The 16,081-nt window shown below is 30.6% G+C and overlaps 4 protein-coding genes across 4 annotated transcripts; 1 reads left to right on the top strand and 3 right to left on the bottom strand.

Annotated features, from left to right (window-relative positions):
• Positions 1–924: 924 nt before the first annotated feature.
• LOC135949890 (ADP-ribosylation factor-like protein 16) lies at positions 925–1,644 on the bottom strand. The gene is made up of 2 exons (XM_065499344.1): positions 1,214–1,644; positions 925–1,154 (listed from the first exon to the last, which is right to left on the bottom strand). Exons 1-2 carry the CDS (start codon positions 1,593–1,595, stop codon positions 925–927), a joined length of 612 nt encoding a protein of 203 aa, XP_065355416.1. The 5' UTR covers positions 1,596–1,644.
• A 7,061-nt stretch (positions 1,645–8,705) lies between these two features.
• Positions 8,706–10,117, top strand: LOC135951968 (telomere-binding protein cav-like). The gene is made up of 2 exons (XM_065501729.1): positions 8,706–8,957; positions 9,169–10,117. The coding sequence occupies exons 1-2, from the start codon at positions 8,901–8,903 to the stop codon at positions 9,982–9,984; spliced, it is 873 nt and encodes a 290-aa protein (XP_065357801.1). The 5' UTR covers positions 8,706–8,900; the 3' UTR covers positions 9,985–10,117.
• Positions 10,118–13,042: 2,925 nt separating this feature from the next.
• LOC135950103 (U5 small nuclear ribonucleoprotein 40 kDa protein) lies at positions 13,043–14,294 on the bottom strand. Its single transcript, XM_065499616.1, has 3 exons — positions 14,119–14,294; positions 13,932–14,061; positions 13,043–13,875 (listed from the first exon to the last, which is right to left on the bottom strand). The coding sequence occupies exons 1-3, from the start codon at positions 14,221–14,223 to the stop codon at positions 13,070–13,072; spliced, it is 1,041 nt and encodes a 346-aa protein (XP_065355688.1). The 5' UTR covers positions 14,224–14,294; the 3' UTR covers positions 13,043–13,069.
• An 823-nt stretch (positions 14,295–15,117) lies between these two features.
• On the bottom strand, positions 15,118–16,081 carry LOC135950191 (uncharacterized). Its single transcript, XM_065499723.1, has 2 exons — positions 15,789–16,081; positions 15,118–15,723 (listed from the first exon to the last, which is right to left on the bottom strand). Exons 1-2 carry the CDS (start codon positions 15,969–15,971, stop codon positions 15,289–15,291), a joined length of 618 nt encoding a protein of 205 aa, XP_065355795.1. The 5' UTR covers positions 15,972–16,081; the 3' UTR covers positions 15,118–15,288.

Below are 16,081 nucleotides of genomic sequence, written 5' to 3'. Positions count from 1 at the left end.
AGAATCCTACGTACTTCGGCAGCAATGGTCACAAGTGCTATTCGCCACACCTCTTTACCATTGACATTCTCGCCAATAGCGTTGCACAATGCTGCCATAAGATTCAACACTACTGGCATGTCGAAAATCAGCCATGCCATGAAATCGTTGAACGCGTTGCTTTCAATACTTCCATAAGACTCATTATAGATGGACTCCCGGACCACGTTGGCTACTGTACTCCAAGACCATTCTTTGTTTCGATCACCGGTGAAAGGACTGAACAGTTACAATCCCTCCAGGTTAACCCATATGAGATTCTCACTGATAGCCGGTGTGGTGTGAATAGGTGGCTTTCATATAGCACAGAATGGAATGCGTGTGCCTTTCAGACTTCCAGACCAGTGTAGACTTCAGCCAGTTCGCGGAATGATATTTTACTAAGTGGATCTTCAGGTTTTGAACTGATAGAAAAATTTTGGAAAATAAATATAACAAAAATTAAGGGAGTCTACTTGTCTTACTTGTTCGAAAAGATTTCTTGACAAAAATAATTTAAATTTTAAAAGTATTAATACAAACTATTGTCGTCTGTAAATACCTTAAATAACACATGAAAATGTTAGGTAACAAACACTTTTATATTAAAGAATGTCTGCTTTTACACAGGGCAAGTTTACTTGAAGTATCTTCGATTCTCTTTTAAACTTGCTCGTCTGTTTACACACAGCAAGTCTGTGTACAATTTTATATGTCAAAACCTAATAGACGCCATAGTGAAAATGAGAAAACAAAAGAGAATTGAAGAGACTTGCCAGTACGAGCAAGTGTGTACCCCTCTTCTTTCTTCTTGCCTCAATCTCCTATAAACTCAAACTTGCGGCAAGAAAACTTGCCCTATGTAAAAGACTACATATGTAATGTAATTAAAACTGCAACATTTATTTAATGAATTTTTAACCAATTATAAATAGCATCCAAGCCCACTTTACTAACAGGGCTAACTTCTATAATCGTAACTCTTTGTCGTATTTCCTTCTCCAATTTCGACATTTGCAGCATCAGTAAAGCCTCATTGCGCATCTGGCGATAGGCATAGTCCATTTTAGAGAGCACTAATAAAATACGCACCTTTTGTATGCGTGGCTCAGCCAAAATCGAATAAAATAAAACACCTACAATTTTCAAATTTAATAACATATTCCAATACATACTTCTTAAAAAAAAAATTCACCTGCTGCTGATATTTGACACAAATTGGCTGTATCAACGACATACATTAATTTCTTGACATCATTAAAATATTGCCGCCATATAGGAGCCATACTGCCGCCAATTTCCAAAATACGTATAGACTTAAGAGGCGGTAAAGATTTTTTCTTTTTCATCTGCTCACTATCAATCTGTTTGCCATTAGCGTCCGTAGCAGGCGGCGACGGTTTGGGTTTCATGGCTTCTTCATTATGGTTATTGGTCGGAAATACTATATTGTATATACTGGTGCCATTGGTAGGAGTTGAATATGTATTCTCATCTATGGACTCATTATCTTGCAGAGCCTTTAGTAAATGCGTTTTGCCCGATCTTTTGGGACCCAAACAGATGCAGGATATCATTTTGGTTGTTCGAAATTGTATAAACTTTATTTACAAATGTTGTAATCGTTTACGAAATGTAAATAGATTTGTAGTTGCTAAGTTACCGTAAAATTGTAATTGATGGGATTATAATCAGCTATATATTTTTTTGTTGTTGTTGATAAGCGACGTTAAAGCTAATATTGTCCAGAATATATGTACATTAGAGTGCTCCAAGATTGTATGGACGAAAAAAACTTTCTAGGTACAGGCCGCCCCCCCCTCTAGAATTGTTCTATGTATTGCAGAAACACGTTGTGTAGAATATTCGGATGATAGGATAACGTTAACTGGTGGCGCAACGACGCTGAAGTTTTGAGGTGCATTTACAAGGGGAAAATATGCAATTTTTTCAGTTTTTGTAAAAATTTTGCCATTAAATAATGACTTTTACAATTTAATTTAAAAGAATCGAAATGTGTACGTAATTGTCGTTATAATAAGATATAAAAGACAAAAATTGGTGAAAAAATGTTAAAGTTATTAAAAAATCGCCAGGCCATTAACGTGTCTCAGGCCACTAGAACAAGAAATTTATGAACAAAATTAACATATTTTGATAAATATTAAAATAAAAGCTTATTTTTACTTAAAATATATCCATATTTACTTGTATATGAGTTTTTGTCCTCGTAGGATACCGTTAACCTATTCGCAGGTATGACCAAAAAAATTAAATTTTTTTAACGGCAGTTTCAAAACTCCAATTTCAAATTTTTAAAAATTTTGTTAAACAAATTTCAGAATTTTTTGATCATCACATGGGGATTTATTGACAACATAATAGGGAATAAAAATGTGAAAAAGGTATGTCAATGCCTCCTATAGTTTTTCCGTACCTGCGATATAAATTTTGCGATTTTCGAGAAAAACTAATTTTTTGGCCATATTTTGGGGAATGACCAGAATTTCCTTACTGTAATGATTTTTAAGTAAAAACTATTCAGAATAATATAGTCCAGGTAATTTTAAATATAGTCTGAAAGTTTTACTAAAATCGGAAAACTTTAACCCTTAAAGCGTGAAGGTCAAAAGTCAATTTTTTCAATATTTGGAATTTCTCATGGAAAGATAGCGAAATATTATATATTTTTTCGCCGATTTTGATCAAACTTAAGAAAAATATAAAATGAAGTCTAGTATTCACAATAACAGTACAAAAATGGAAATTAACCCTTAAGAGTACTTGGGGTCAAAATGAATGTGTTTTTCGTGATTTTAAAAGTTGAGGGTCATTTGGACCCCAAGTGCTATTAAGGGTTAATTTCCATTTTTGTACTGTTATTGTGAATACTCGACTTCATTTTATATTTTTCTTAAGTTTCATCAAAATCGGATCAAAAATATATAATATTTCGCTATCTTTCCCTGAGAAATTCCAAATATTGAAAAAATTGACTTTTGACCTTCACGCTTTAAGGGTTAAAGTTTTCCGATTTTAGTAAAACTTTCAGACTATATTTAAAATTACCTGGACTATATTATTCTGAAAAGTTTTTACTTAAAAATCATTACAGTAAGGAAATTCTGGTCATTCCCCAAAATATGGCCAAAAAATTAGTTTTTCTCGAAAATCGCAAAATTTATATCGCAGGTACGGAAAAACTATAGGAGGCATTGACATACCTTTTTCACATTTTTATTCCCTATTATGTTGTCAATAAATCCCCATGTGATGATCAAAAAATTCTGAAATTTGTTTAACAAAATTTTTAAAAATTTGAAATTGGAGTTTTGAAACTGCCGTTAAAAAAATTTAATTTTTTTGGTCATACCTGCGAATAGGTTAACGGTATCCTACGAGGACAAAAACTCATATACAAGTAAATATGGATATATTTTAAGTAAAAATAAGCTTTTATTTTAATATTTATCAAAATATGTTAATTTTGTTCATAAATTTCTTGTTCTAGTGGCCTGAGACACGTTAATGGCCTGGCGATTTTTTAATAACTTTAACATTTTTTCACCAATTTTTGTCTTTTATATCTTATTATAACGACAATTACGTGTACATTTCGATTCTTTTAAATTAAATTCTAAAAGTCATTATTTAATGGCAAAATTTTTACAAAAACTGAAAAAATTGCATATTTTCCCCTTGTAAATGCACCTCAAAACTTCAGCGTCGTTGCGCCACCAGTTAACGTTATCATATCATCCTAATATTTTACACTGTGTGTTTCTACAATACATAGAACAATTCTAGAGGGGGGGACGGTCAAAATTCGCAATTTTATTTTTTTGGAGCACTCTAATGTACATACATAAATTCCTGTTTTCAAATTTTCACAAATCTTTTGGAAAATTCTTTACATATACATATGTATGTACATTAGAGTGACAATCAGTTGTATGGAAACAAATTTTTGTTAAAATTTTGAAGATATGTATATGCCGGGTGGAATATTGTGACACTACACAGAAAAAACTATTTCTAAAACCGTTTCAATTCAAATATTTGTCACATATTGAACTGGTTTTAATTATTTCGTAATTAAATCAAGTATTCATTTGCTCAAAAACAAAATTTCTTGATATTTTCTATTGAATTTTGAGTTTTGAATTTGATTATTTTGACAATTAAATATACAATTTTCGTTATTGGTTGAATTTCAAATACAAAAATTATTGAATAGATAATTTTCGTAATTCAAACACATTTTTGTTATTTTTTGTGTTTGAATTACGAAAATTATCTATTCAATAATTTTTGTATTTGAAATTCAACCAATAACGAAAATTGTATATTTAATTGTCAAAATAATCAAATTCAATAGAAAATATCAAGAAATTTTGTTTGAAATTCGGGTAATGGGTTCCTTTTACAACATGTAGATCCACTAAGAAGGGATTTTTGGAAATTCGATCGTTAAGGGGGACAAATGGGGCAAAAATCGGGTAAAACCTGTACCTCTATATCTCCAAAACAAATAAACTTAGAAATAATATTTTAAATGTGTCCGTCTTTAATCAAAAAAAGAGCTGACAGGTGTCTGGTACTTTTTTGAAATTCAAAATTCAAGTGGCCATATGGGGTAAAAATAGTCCCTGTAGAACCATCTGTTAACATGTATATCTCCTACATAAATAAACATAGAAATACTATGTTAAATGCATCTGGCTCAGATCAATAAAGACTAGAAATCTATTTGGTACTTTTTTGACATTCGAATTCCTAAGGTCTAAAAATTGTATTCTTTTTTGGTACTTTTTTATCAATATGTATTTTCTCAATAAAAATAGCATGAATAATTATTTTCAAATAGTACGTATTACTGATAATTAATAGGTAGCTTTTTGAAAATTATTTCTTCTAATACAATCGTAAAATGCAATAGTATAGGTTGCCTTTCCCTGGTCTAAACCAGTGATGTTCACGCCATACAACAATTGTTTGAAAAATTTACACACATTTGTTATGCTCTTTTAAATACTTTTGTTCATTCATCGCTGAGCATGCGAAGAAAACACATGTGGCGGACTATCGTAATTTTTTTTTCAGAAATTTATTAAGCATTGTTGTTGGTTGTTTTTGTTCGAAGCATAGCAAACACACGCGTTTCAATTAAAATTTAACACAAAGTCAAAAATAAATACAAAATTTAAGAGAATTCCGGACTTACAATGTATATTTTTTCATTTCCTTAAAATTTAAATTTCATTCATTTAATAAATTGGTTTTATTTGACAAAAATTCTAAATCTAAACTTTCTTCATTTTGTTATTATTTTAAGTGTATGACATTATGTTTGCTGGGTAGCTCTCTCAACAATACATCTTCATTTTTATTTTTGAACATCACTGGTCTAAACCCTTAGCCTACACTAGGGTTCTATAGCTGAAATATAGCCTTTCGACTTTTTCCGTTTTTTAAAAAGTCGACTTTTCGAACTTTCGACTTTTTTCGTTTTTTAAAAAGTCGACTTTTCGAACTTTCGACTTTTTCGTTTTTTAAAAAGTCGACTTTTCGAACTTTCGACTTTTGGTAATTTATAAAAAAAACTTTCGACTTTTTAGTTAAATCGACTTTTTTCGACTTTTCGACTTTTTTAGACTATTTTCGACTTTCCGACTATTTTCGACTTTTTTCAACTTTTTACCATTTCTTGTAACAAATACATAGTTTCTACATTTATTGATGCGCCTTTTGTAATGTTTAGCAATAAAAATGAAATTTATCAAGGCGATAATAGTTAGAAGAATGTTGTGTAGAAAAAAGCTTTAATTTATAAAAATTTATTTATTATTTATTGTAGCATACACTAGAAAAAATGCAAGTGTACCAAATTGCAATAGTTTTAGTATAATGTTGGAATTAAATTTTTTTTAACAATCTAAAAAGTCGACTATTTTCGACTATTCGACTTTTTTCAACTTTTATCGACTATTTTCGACTTTTATCGACTATTCGACTTTTGAGATAACATAATCGATTGTTCGACTTTTTTCCGACCAAAAAGTCGATTTCGACTTTTTTCAGGAAGTAGTCGATTGTTCGAACAATCGAACAATCGACTTATAGAACCCTAGCCTACACCAGAATGTTTATTTTAATGTTTAGAATACAAATTTTATTTTAAAATATAGTTTTTCACCCTATTCACCATTAGTTGAATTCTAATGGTGTTGCAAATTCCAATAGTACAGACACAAACCATAACCTTTTTTGTAAAAATTTATTCAACATGGGAATTTATGAGGGAAAATATTAATTAATAACAGTATTGTAAATATTAGGGTTCTCTAGTTGAAACAAAAAGTCGACTTTTCGAACTTTCGACTATTTTCGTTTTTTAAAAAGTCGACTTTTCGAACTTACGACTTTTGGTAATTTATGAAAATTCGACTTTTCGAACTTCGACTTTTTAGTTACGACTTTTTTCGACTTTTTTAGACTATTTTCGACTTTTTTAGACTATTTTCGACTTTCCGACTATTTTCGACTTTTTTCAACTTTTTACCATTTCTTGTAAAAATTACATAGTTTCTACATTTATTGATGCGCCTTTTGTAATGTTTAGCAATAAAAATGAAATTTATCAAGGCGATAATAGTTAGAAGAATGTTGTGTAGAGAAAAGCTTTAATTTATAAACATTTATTTATTATTTATATTAGCATATACTACAAAAAATGCAAGTGTACCAAATATTACAATAGTTTTAGATAATGTTGCAATTAAATTTTTTTTTTAACAATCTAAAAAGTCGACTTTTATCGACTATTTCCGACTTTTTTCGACTTCTATCGACTATTTTCGACTTTTATCGACTATTCGACTTTTGACATAACATAATCGATTGTTCGACTTTTTTCCGACCAAAAAGTCGATTTCGACTTTTCAGCAAAAAGTCGATTGTTCGAACAATCGACTTATAGAACCCTAGTGTGAGTATAGCTTAAAATACAACTGTGATTGCAAAACAGTAGTATTCATATAAGGTGTACTCGTCCCTACAACAAATACAAATACTGTCAAAAAATTATGAATGAAGAATTAAAAAATAACAAATAGTCGCGCTAGAATACATATAAAAAATGTATATTTCGTCAAATTATTTCACGGACGCTTAAAATTCAGTATTATTTTTTACTTTTTAATCTCTTTTACACTTTTTTAATTTTTTCACTTTCCAATGTTATCAATCATAAACACAAATTTTGACAGTTGGAGTAAAACAGTTAATGATCAGCTGGGCTAACGAGTACACCTTATTAAATATAGCTTCGAATTACTCTACACAATAGAGATGAAATATGTATTTTCCCGTTTTATAAAATACAATTCCTCATACACGTAGCCGAGTTATATTTTTAATATTAACACAGTAATCTTGGTGGACTGCAGGCTATTTTTAACACAAATATAATAAATAAAATAAAAATAATTTCAGAATTTTTTAAAAAGTTAAGATGGCAGAGATTCGTATATTAGACGATAAGTTTAAAAATATCATTAAACTAGCTGATAAGAGCATGGACGAATTTATCGAAAGTATCAAAAGTGAAAAAAAATTTGGTATTGAACTGTCTGGTGCAAAGTTGGTGATGAATACATGGGAAATCGATTTATTTCTGAGAAGAGCAATTCGAAAACTAGTAGAATTGCGCTTGAATGTACATCTAAAGAGTAATTCAGGTATACTACTTACGGCAAAGGAAGTGGAACATTTACATCGTTTCCAAAATTTTTTGAAACATCTTGAGCAAAGGCGCAATGAATTTCTTGAACGTAATGGGCAAAAGTTTATTATCTCTACTGCAACTATTTCGCATCAATTTGTACAAATGCCAAACATTTTTTTAAGTCCATTTGTATAATATTTTTATTAATGATATTTTAATTGTCCAATTCACAATCTACGTTGCGTCATAGTAAGGCAAACATATTTTTGAAAACAAAGCAGTTGCAAAATGATAAAACAATAATTATGAATTGGGCAAATACGAGTATATTAATAAACAAATAAAACTTACTATATGTATCCCAAATTGAGTCATAGTGTTTTATTTTTTCAAAGAAAGGTATAGTACCACAGCCAAAACTAAGCAGAATGGTGCTTAGCTTGGAAAGTTGTGATGAAAATTTATAAATCTGTGAACCCCAGCCAAAATAAAGTCTGTGTGGAAAATAGCAAATAATAGTTTTCAAATGTTAAGCTACGTATACACGGTTGTCATATTCTTACAATATTGTCAGAACATGCTCATAAAATGGTTAACACAACCATGAGCATTTATGTTGAAACATATGGGTGTTAACCATTTATTGAACATTTTCTGACAATATTGTAAGAATATGACAACCGTGTATACGTAGCTTTATTCGTGTGTTTTACATATATGAAAAGTCGACTTTTCTTAAAGAATAACATAATTATTTCTAGACCTTTTTGAGATAACGTCATCAATTGCTCTGAATTGCATGAAAACGCACTTTTTTCCTTTTCTAAAGAAAAATACAACCATGTATTGAGTAGTTGCTTTTTGGTACCGAGTACTAAAAAACAGTCGGTTTTGAGTACTCAATATCCAAATACATAGAGACGAGACAGAATTGTCAAAAACCTATCTCTTGCAACAACAAAATACATGCTAGTCAATGTATTTTGTTGTTGTATCAGAAATATTATTTGTTGTATTTTTGTTTGACAAATCAGGATGTCTCGTCTCTATATATAATTCTCTATGCCCAATACTTTTACATTACTGAAACTAAAGAGCGCTAAAATCACAGATTGCAGCTGAAATATAAATCAAATTTATGAATTTTAAATAAAAAATGGGTGATGAAATCAGTGAGAACAGTTTAGTTTACAATCACTATCTCAAGTTAAGCGTAAGTTTAAAGCTGGCCACACACGGAATGATTTGTTCGCCTGATTTGTGATTGAAAATTTTCAATTACTTGTGATTTTGTTCGCGCACAGCCCCATTAACAAGTTGAACATGAACAAATCGGACTCACAAATCATCCGTGTGTGGCCAGCTTAACCCTTAATGTATAATAATCAACAAAAACAATTTGTTAATGAAATGTTTTCCTTTAGACACCTACAAAAGCTGACTTTGAAAGAGTCTTCACCGAAGATGAACTAAAGAAATTATGTTTGAAACATAAATGTAATGTGAATATGTATCGATGGAATGTGGTAAATGACTATCGTATAGCATTCACAAAGAGTGGCCGCTATCAAAGATGGCCTGAAAATGTTCGACTGGGTATGTTGGCCAAGGCGGTGAACAAAATGAAGCCTTCAGTGCTGTATGATGAGCAAGAAATTATAAAAACAAGAAAAGAAGAATGGGATTTTCAATTGAATGAGAATATATTATCGTTAAATTACTGGCAACGTAAACGTCAACGCAGTACAGAGCCACATAATAGTCCGAGACTAGTGGTAACAGATTCCGAAGATATGGATGAAGGAGTGGAATATGCTGTTAATACAGAAACTATAAATGTAGAAAAATTTCTGACACAAACTCAAAGTCATCAAACTCCAACAGAAGATCTGCATTTTAATGGAGAATTGGATCAAGAAGTACAATTACAAATCGATGTTAATACAGAAAATGTACCTGCAAATGCAATACTTACACAAGTTCTCTCCCCACAAAGTGATGATGGAGAAAATTTGTTAAGCCAAATAGACGATGAAGAATTATTAATTTATGAGGACTCTGAAGATTCCGTGATGACGGTATTATGCAATGAGTCTCAGTTACAATCCGAAGAAGTTATTTCCGATATTGATGATGTGTATAGAGTTAACACCATGTCTATCAGGTATGTTCTGCAAATCACATTTTATAAAAGTGGTTTGAAATCACATAAAAGGTGTTCTGAGCATATAATTTTGTGATTTTAAAACGTTCAACAAAGTCACTAATGTTTTCAAATCACTTGGTTATTTCTGCGGCTATTGCATGGAAAATATTAAAATAAATTATTTAAATAAATTAAACAATATGTCCGTTATTAATTTTCTTATAGAATTACTTTTTTTATTAAAAAAACACTTAAAATTTAATAAAAATCTAGAGACACCTTTTCTGCTGTAAAAAGTTTATTTGCTTTTGTGATTTCTTTTGTGGTTTCAGGTTTGTTTTCAGTTGTCAGCTGTTTATGATTTTCGAAAATACATGGAAGCTTGCCAGACTAAAATTTTTTAATGTCTGTCTAAAATATGTTCAATATCTTTAAATTAATTATAGAATTCGTCATAAAATTTATAATATTTGTTAGATTATATTATAAGTTATCAATATGCGTTAAGTTTTTTGCGCAAATTGGAAAAAAAAATGCAACAAAGTTGAAGCAAGTGGTAACCAAAAGCAATTGTGTACTGTGGCAGCTTTGCTGTTTTGTTTTCTTTTTGACATAGTGGTTGAGCTTGCGCCATAGTTTTTGCAAAATGTTTATAAAATGTAATTCCATTCTTTTTAATTCAATTAAAGATATAACAGAAGCTCCAGGCATTTTTTTATTTTCACTTTAATATTTCTACAAAATTATTTGCAAAACAAAACATTTAAAATAAACGAATCAGCTGTTTTCTTGTGCTTTCGAAAATTTAAAATCACACCGAAAAATACAATAACAGTGTGATTTACAGAACAGGCACAAATCACACGTGTGATTTTAAAACGGTATGTGATTTGAAATCACGTGGATTACAGAACATACCTGTATGAACATCGATTTACAAATGAATACCCAATCCCAAGACTTACCTTTGCTACAGTCGCCGGATGTAATACGATAATTTTAAAAATATTATTACTCTATCGTCAACACAGTCGCAAAATCAAGAATCTGAAGAGATTATACAGCCCAGTTATGAATAAAAAATTCCGCCTGAGTTTGTTCCCCGGGAGCTTTTTCCCATTGAATTTGAATAGGAAAAATGAAAAAAAGGAAAAAACTTCCGGGGAATTTTTATTCGGTAACAAAACTGAATACAATAATTAAAAATTATTACATTCTTTAAAAAAAAAAAAAATTGGGCTGATAGTGTCATAGAAAATGAGTATTTTAGTTTAAAATTCTTGTTATCTATCAATCTCATATAGTTTCTGCTGTACATAATGTATCGTAAGATTTTGCAAGGGAAATACCAGAAAAGGGATCAATCACCTCATCAGCCATCATCGCTCCCTTTTTGGATAATTCTTCTGCTATACAATTGCCTTGATTGTTTTGCTTATATCTCAGCCATTTATGGGCCGATTTTATGAATTTTAATAAGCACTCGATCTCGATATTAAAATCAAACTTAGCGATTTTTCTTATTTTAAGATTTTTGTGTTTTTTTTTCAGTTAGAGTAATGTTTATCTAATCTAACTTTTATTTTATGTCCTTTATTATCAGGTATGTTCTGCAAATCACATTTTATAAAAGTGGTTTGAAATCACATAAAAGGTGTTCTGTGCACATAATTTTGTGATTTTAAAACGTTCAGCAAAGTCACTAATGTTTTCAAATCACTTGGTTATTTCTTCGGCTACTACATGGAAAATATTAAAATAAATTACTTAAGTATATTAAACAATATGTCCTTTATTAATTTTCTTATAGAATTACTTGTTTTATTAAAAAAAACACTTAAAATTTAATAAAAATCTAGAGACACCTATTCTGTTGTAAAAATTTTTTTTGCTTGTGTGATTTCTTTTGTGATTTCAGGTTTGTTTTCAGTTGTCAGCTGTTTATGATTTTCGAAAATACATGGAAGCTTGCCAGACTAAAATTTTTTAATGGTTGTCTAAAATATGTTCAATATCTTTAAATTAATTATAGAATTCAGCATAAAATTTATAATATTTGTTACATTATATTATAAGTTATCAATATGCGTTAAGTTTTTTGGGCTAATTGGAAAAAAAATGCAACAAAGTTGAAGCAAGTGGTAACCAAAAGCAATTGTGTTCTGTGGCAGCTTTGGTGTTTTGTTTTATTTTTGACATAGTGGTTGAGCTTGCGCAATAGTTTGTGCAAAATTTTTATAAAATGTAGTTCCATTCTTTTTAATTCCATTAAAGATATAACAGAAGCTCCAGGCATTTTTTTATTTTCACTTTAATATTTCTACAAAATTATTAGCAAAACAAAACATTTAAAATAAACGAATCAGCTGTTTTCTTGTGCTTTCGAAAATTTAAAATCACACCGAAAAATATAATAACAGTGTGATTTACAGAACAGGCACAAATCACACGTGTGATTTTAAAACAGTATGTGATTTGAAATCACGTGGATTACAGAACATACCTGTATATCATGAATTTTCACAAATATTAATAAATTTTCACCACTAAAATCTAAAATTTATTCCCTGCGTCTCCTTACCGCCTTGGCCAATCGAAAGATAAACAAAATTAAGAAGTAAACATCGCCAAAGAGCTACATTATCATCTTGGCAAGTTTTTTTTTCCGGAGTTTTCTCCATTTTTCCTATGTAAATTCAATGGGAAAAACTCCCGGGTAATTTTTTATTCATATTGGGCTGTATATATTCTATACCTTCATACTGGAAGCCTGAACACTCGAACTAAAATCCTAATTGGTTTTCACCAATTTCCAAATTGATTTTATTCCAAAATGAGTTTTCATAAATTCTAACCAAAATAAATGTAAACTTAGAGTTACAGTCAGACGACGCCAAACATGAACCAATGCGAGAGTGAAACGCAAAACTCTCGAAATCATCGATCATGTGAGATAATAAGACAGTAGGAAATCATTTTATAATTTAGTGTCTCTTCTTAAATCTATAGTATTTCTGACAAAAACTTGGAAATTCTGGCTATTACTTTCGCCTCGATTAGAGCTTTAGCTGCTTATAAGTATGTACATAAATTATCCACATTATAAATTTCCCCTTTAAACATTTCAATTTACCATTAAAAATACAAATGTATTGGCATTTTCTTTCTTATTTATTCTGTTAATCCTCAATTTCTCCCAAATACAAATTCTTATCACTAGACCCCGATACAATCAGTGGTTCTTTGCCACTAAAATCTACATCATTCACACTACCATTGTGGCCCGGCAACTTGTACAATATTTTACGGCTTGTAGTATCCCAGATGTAGACATAACGATCAGCTGAACCGGCCGATATTTTACTGCCATCCGGTGACCAAGCGCAACGTAAAAGATTCTTCTCAAAATTATGCTGATGACCCTGGAAAATCTTGACACATCTCTCTCCGGGCACATACGGGCGTATATCCCAGATGCGTAAAGTATTATCCATAGAATTGGACAAAATATAGGAACCATCGGGCGATAAGGAAATACCGGTAATGGTGTCCGTATGTCCCTTTAAACTATGCAAAATCTGCCCTTTACGTATGTCCCATACTTTCAATTCATTGTCAATGCCACCCGATATAACTTGTTCGGAGGTGTCATTAAACGCCACGGCGGTTACTTGGAAGGGTGCTTCTAAAGTATGTACGGAGAGTTTTTTGCGGGCATCCCATATGCGTATCGTGCGATCATCTGACCCAGAACATAACATTTGTAGTCCGCGACGGGTGCCATGCACAGAGTTCACAAAGTTTGTGTGTCCTTTCAAACGTCTGATTCTATTGCCTGTAACTATATCCCATATGGCCAACGTTTTGTCCGTAGAACAGGTGAAGATTTGTGAACCTTCTGTATTAAAATGAGCCTCTAGCACAGCACCCGTATGTCCCGACATGGCCAAAATATTTTCACACTCACCATAAACATTCCAAATATCTGAAAGTTCAAGATTTATTATTAAAAATAAATTTCATTTAGAAGCTATCACTTACATATTTGCCGGTCAAAACCTGAGGACAACAACATTTCACCATCGGGATGAAATTCTGTGCAAAATATTTCCCCCTGATGTCCCTCCAAAAGCATAATGGGTGCCAATAAGTTTGATGTTCTTCTTACACCCTAAAATTAACAAGTTTTAATAATTTATTGTTTATTTTTGTACAATTTTCTACTTACTGCTTCCATTAGGGCCTTATCACGATTTGTATAGGCCATCAAATCATTTTTGGACTTTTTTGGCTCCTGCACTATAACTAAACTGGTATTAGCTCTCTTGGACATGTTTTTTTTTTAAAAATTTGTTTTTTTTTCTTATAAAATTATTAAAATTAAATAAATTTCCAATACGTTGGGCTAAACGCGTTGTCGGGAGAAAATAATGAAAACGAAAACAAATAACAGAGTTGCTTTATACAAAATTAACTAGTGGATATTTGACTGGGTGTTGCAAATATTAATTATAAGTTTAAACAAACAGGTGCTTCAAAATTAATTATTTTTGAATTATTAGTTAAATTTAATAGAAATTGAATATTTATAGAAAATATCATTATAAAAATTAAAATTGTAGTATTTTTGGTTAAATTTTAGGGCTTTGATTTAGATCGTGATAACAATCATATTCATAATAAAGTTTTAAATTTATAAAAGGTTTATAAAACAAAATTTCAGTACAAAATCAGGACAACCTCGATTTTTGATCTATATGGGTTACTAATTCATTAATATAGACAATATATGGATATCTAATGATAGATATTTTAAAGGCCACTGTGTAAAATTAGGGAAAAATATTTTCTATCACGATTTTTTTTGTCAAACTTTTTTCAATAATTAATTTAAAAAAAAAAAAAATTTTTATTTTAAAGTATAATTTGGTGAAGGGTATATTGGATTCGTCACAGCCGAATATAGCTCTCTTACTTGTTTTTGAAATAAAATAGATTAAACAAACAATATAGTACCAATAACCCCGAATTGGGTCCAAATGTGTTAATAATTTCAAACCCATTTTAAATCTATTTCGAAAAGCAATATATGATCACAGATTTGATAAAATTAGCTTTTAAACTTCGGAGGCTCATAACTCGGAAAATAGGGACCGGAGGCCTACCAGCCTAACTCCTATTTCAAGAATTTTATTTTCCTTATTATTTCAATAAAACACAATTATCATTTTAGTTAGAAAAAAATATATGTATGTATGTATATTTTGAAATATATACCAAGTCAAATACTACAGCTAGAAATGTACGTTCACGTATACTATATTTACAATTATCGAGATACAAATATATATTAATCATATAAATATATAGATAGACTTCATTTCATAGTGGCAGCATTTTAAACTGGCAAAGCACTCGATCCCGATGAACTTACACTACTCCTGAATAAGGAACCAAATAGTTTTATACCCGACGAACCGCCCGGTACTGTGCTAATTACCATAAAAGCTAAAGCAATCATTTGTGCCAGAGCAAATAGCACAGTTAGTGCAGTACTTTGGGCCCACAAAGCACAATACAAGGTAGCAAATAAGCAACTGAAATAAGCCGATGACACCAATGCACGCTCCTTGGTGAACAGAGTCCTAAAGAAAGCCATAAAGCCGGAAAGAAAACAAAAACTTAAAATGAAAAATAAGCTGCCCATGGTGTAGAGTAATGAGAATTTTCGAGTTTTTAACAGCAACACTGGTATGTAGAACATGGAGATGGTCATGCATAAAGTACCCATGCCCAGACAGGCCACAAAGCCAACAATGCGTTGCAGACGTGACTAAAAGTTAAAATTGATTTATTAAATCTAAAAGTTATTTACTATAGCTTATTGAATATCTATACCAATTTAGGACAGCAAGAATCCTGTGTTTCCTTTAGCCAACTATTTGCTTCTGGCTCTGTGTTTCTGCTGAAGATATTACCAAATTCTGGTACTTTAAGTTGTGGCACTTTTACATTGAACTTTTTCTTTTGATCACTTTGTAGCAGCAAATACTGATCCAAATCATCTTTTAGATTGGCCATTTCGTTTTATCTTTATTAAATACTTAATTTAAAATGTAATAATTATGTGTTTTTTAAACATTTGCCACGAATTTGTTTATTTTTTATTTATTTTTTCTTATAGACTTGTA

The sequence above is a fragment of the Calliphora vicina genome, chromosome 2, assembly GCF_958450345.1.
Source record: "Calliphora vicina chromosome 2, idCalVici1.1, whole genome shotgun sequence".
Lineage (NCBI taxonomy): Eukaryota > Metazoa > Arthropoda > Insecta > Diptera > Calliphoridae > Calliphora > Calliphora vicina.
Note: the sequence above shows the minus strand (reverse complement) of the source record. Positions and strands in the feature narration are given on the sequence as shown.

Coding starts and splice junctions, on each gene's coding strand:
- LOC135950191 (XM_065499723.1), bottom strand. CDS start 15,971: ATGGCCAATCTAAAAGATGATTTGGATCAGTATTTGCTGCTACAAAGT. Junction 15,724..15,788: donor ATTCTTGCTGTCCTAAATTG/GTATAGATATTC, acceptor TTTAACTTTTAG/TCACGTCTGCAACGCATTGT.
- LOC135950103 (XM_065499616.1), bottom strand. CDS start 14,223: ATGTCCAAGAGAGCTAATACCAGTTTAGTTATAGTGCAGGAGCCAAAA. Junction 14,062..14,118: donor ATAAGGCCCTAATGGAAGCA/GTAAGTAGAAAA, acceptor TGTTAATTTTAG/GGTGTAAGAAGAACATCAAA. Junction 13,876..13,931: donor AGGTTTTGACCGGCAAATAT/GTAAGTGATAGC, acceptor TTGAACTTTCAG/ATATTTGGAATGTTTATGGT.
- LOC135951968 (XM_065501729.1), top strand. CDS start 8,901: ATGGGTGATGAAATCAGTGAGAACAGTTTAGTTTACAATCACTATCTC. Junction 8,958..9,168: donor ATCACTATCTCAAGTTAAGC/GTAAGTTTAAAG, acceptor GTTTTCCTTTAG/ACACCTACAAAAGCTGACTT.
- LOC135949890 (XM_065499344.1), bottom strand. CDS start 1,595: ATGATATCCTGCATCTGTTTGGGTCCCAAAAGATCGGGCAAAACGCAT. Junction 1,155..1,213: donor GTGTCAAATATCAGCAGCAG/GTGAATTTTTTT, acceptor TGAAAATTGTAG/GTGTTTTATTTTATTCGATT.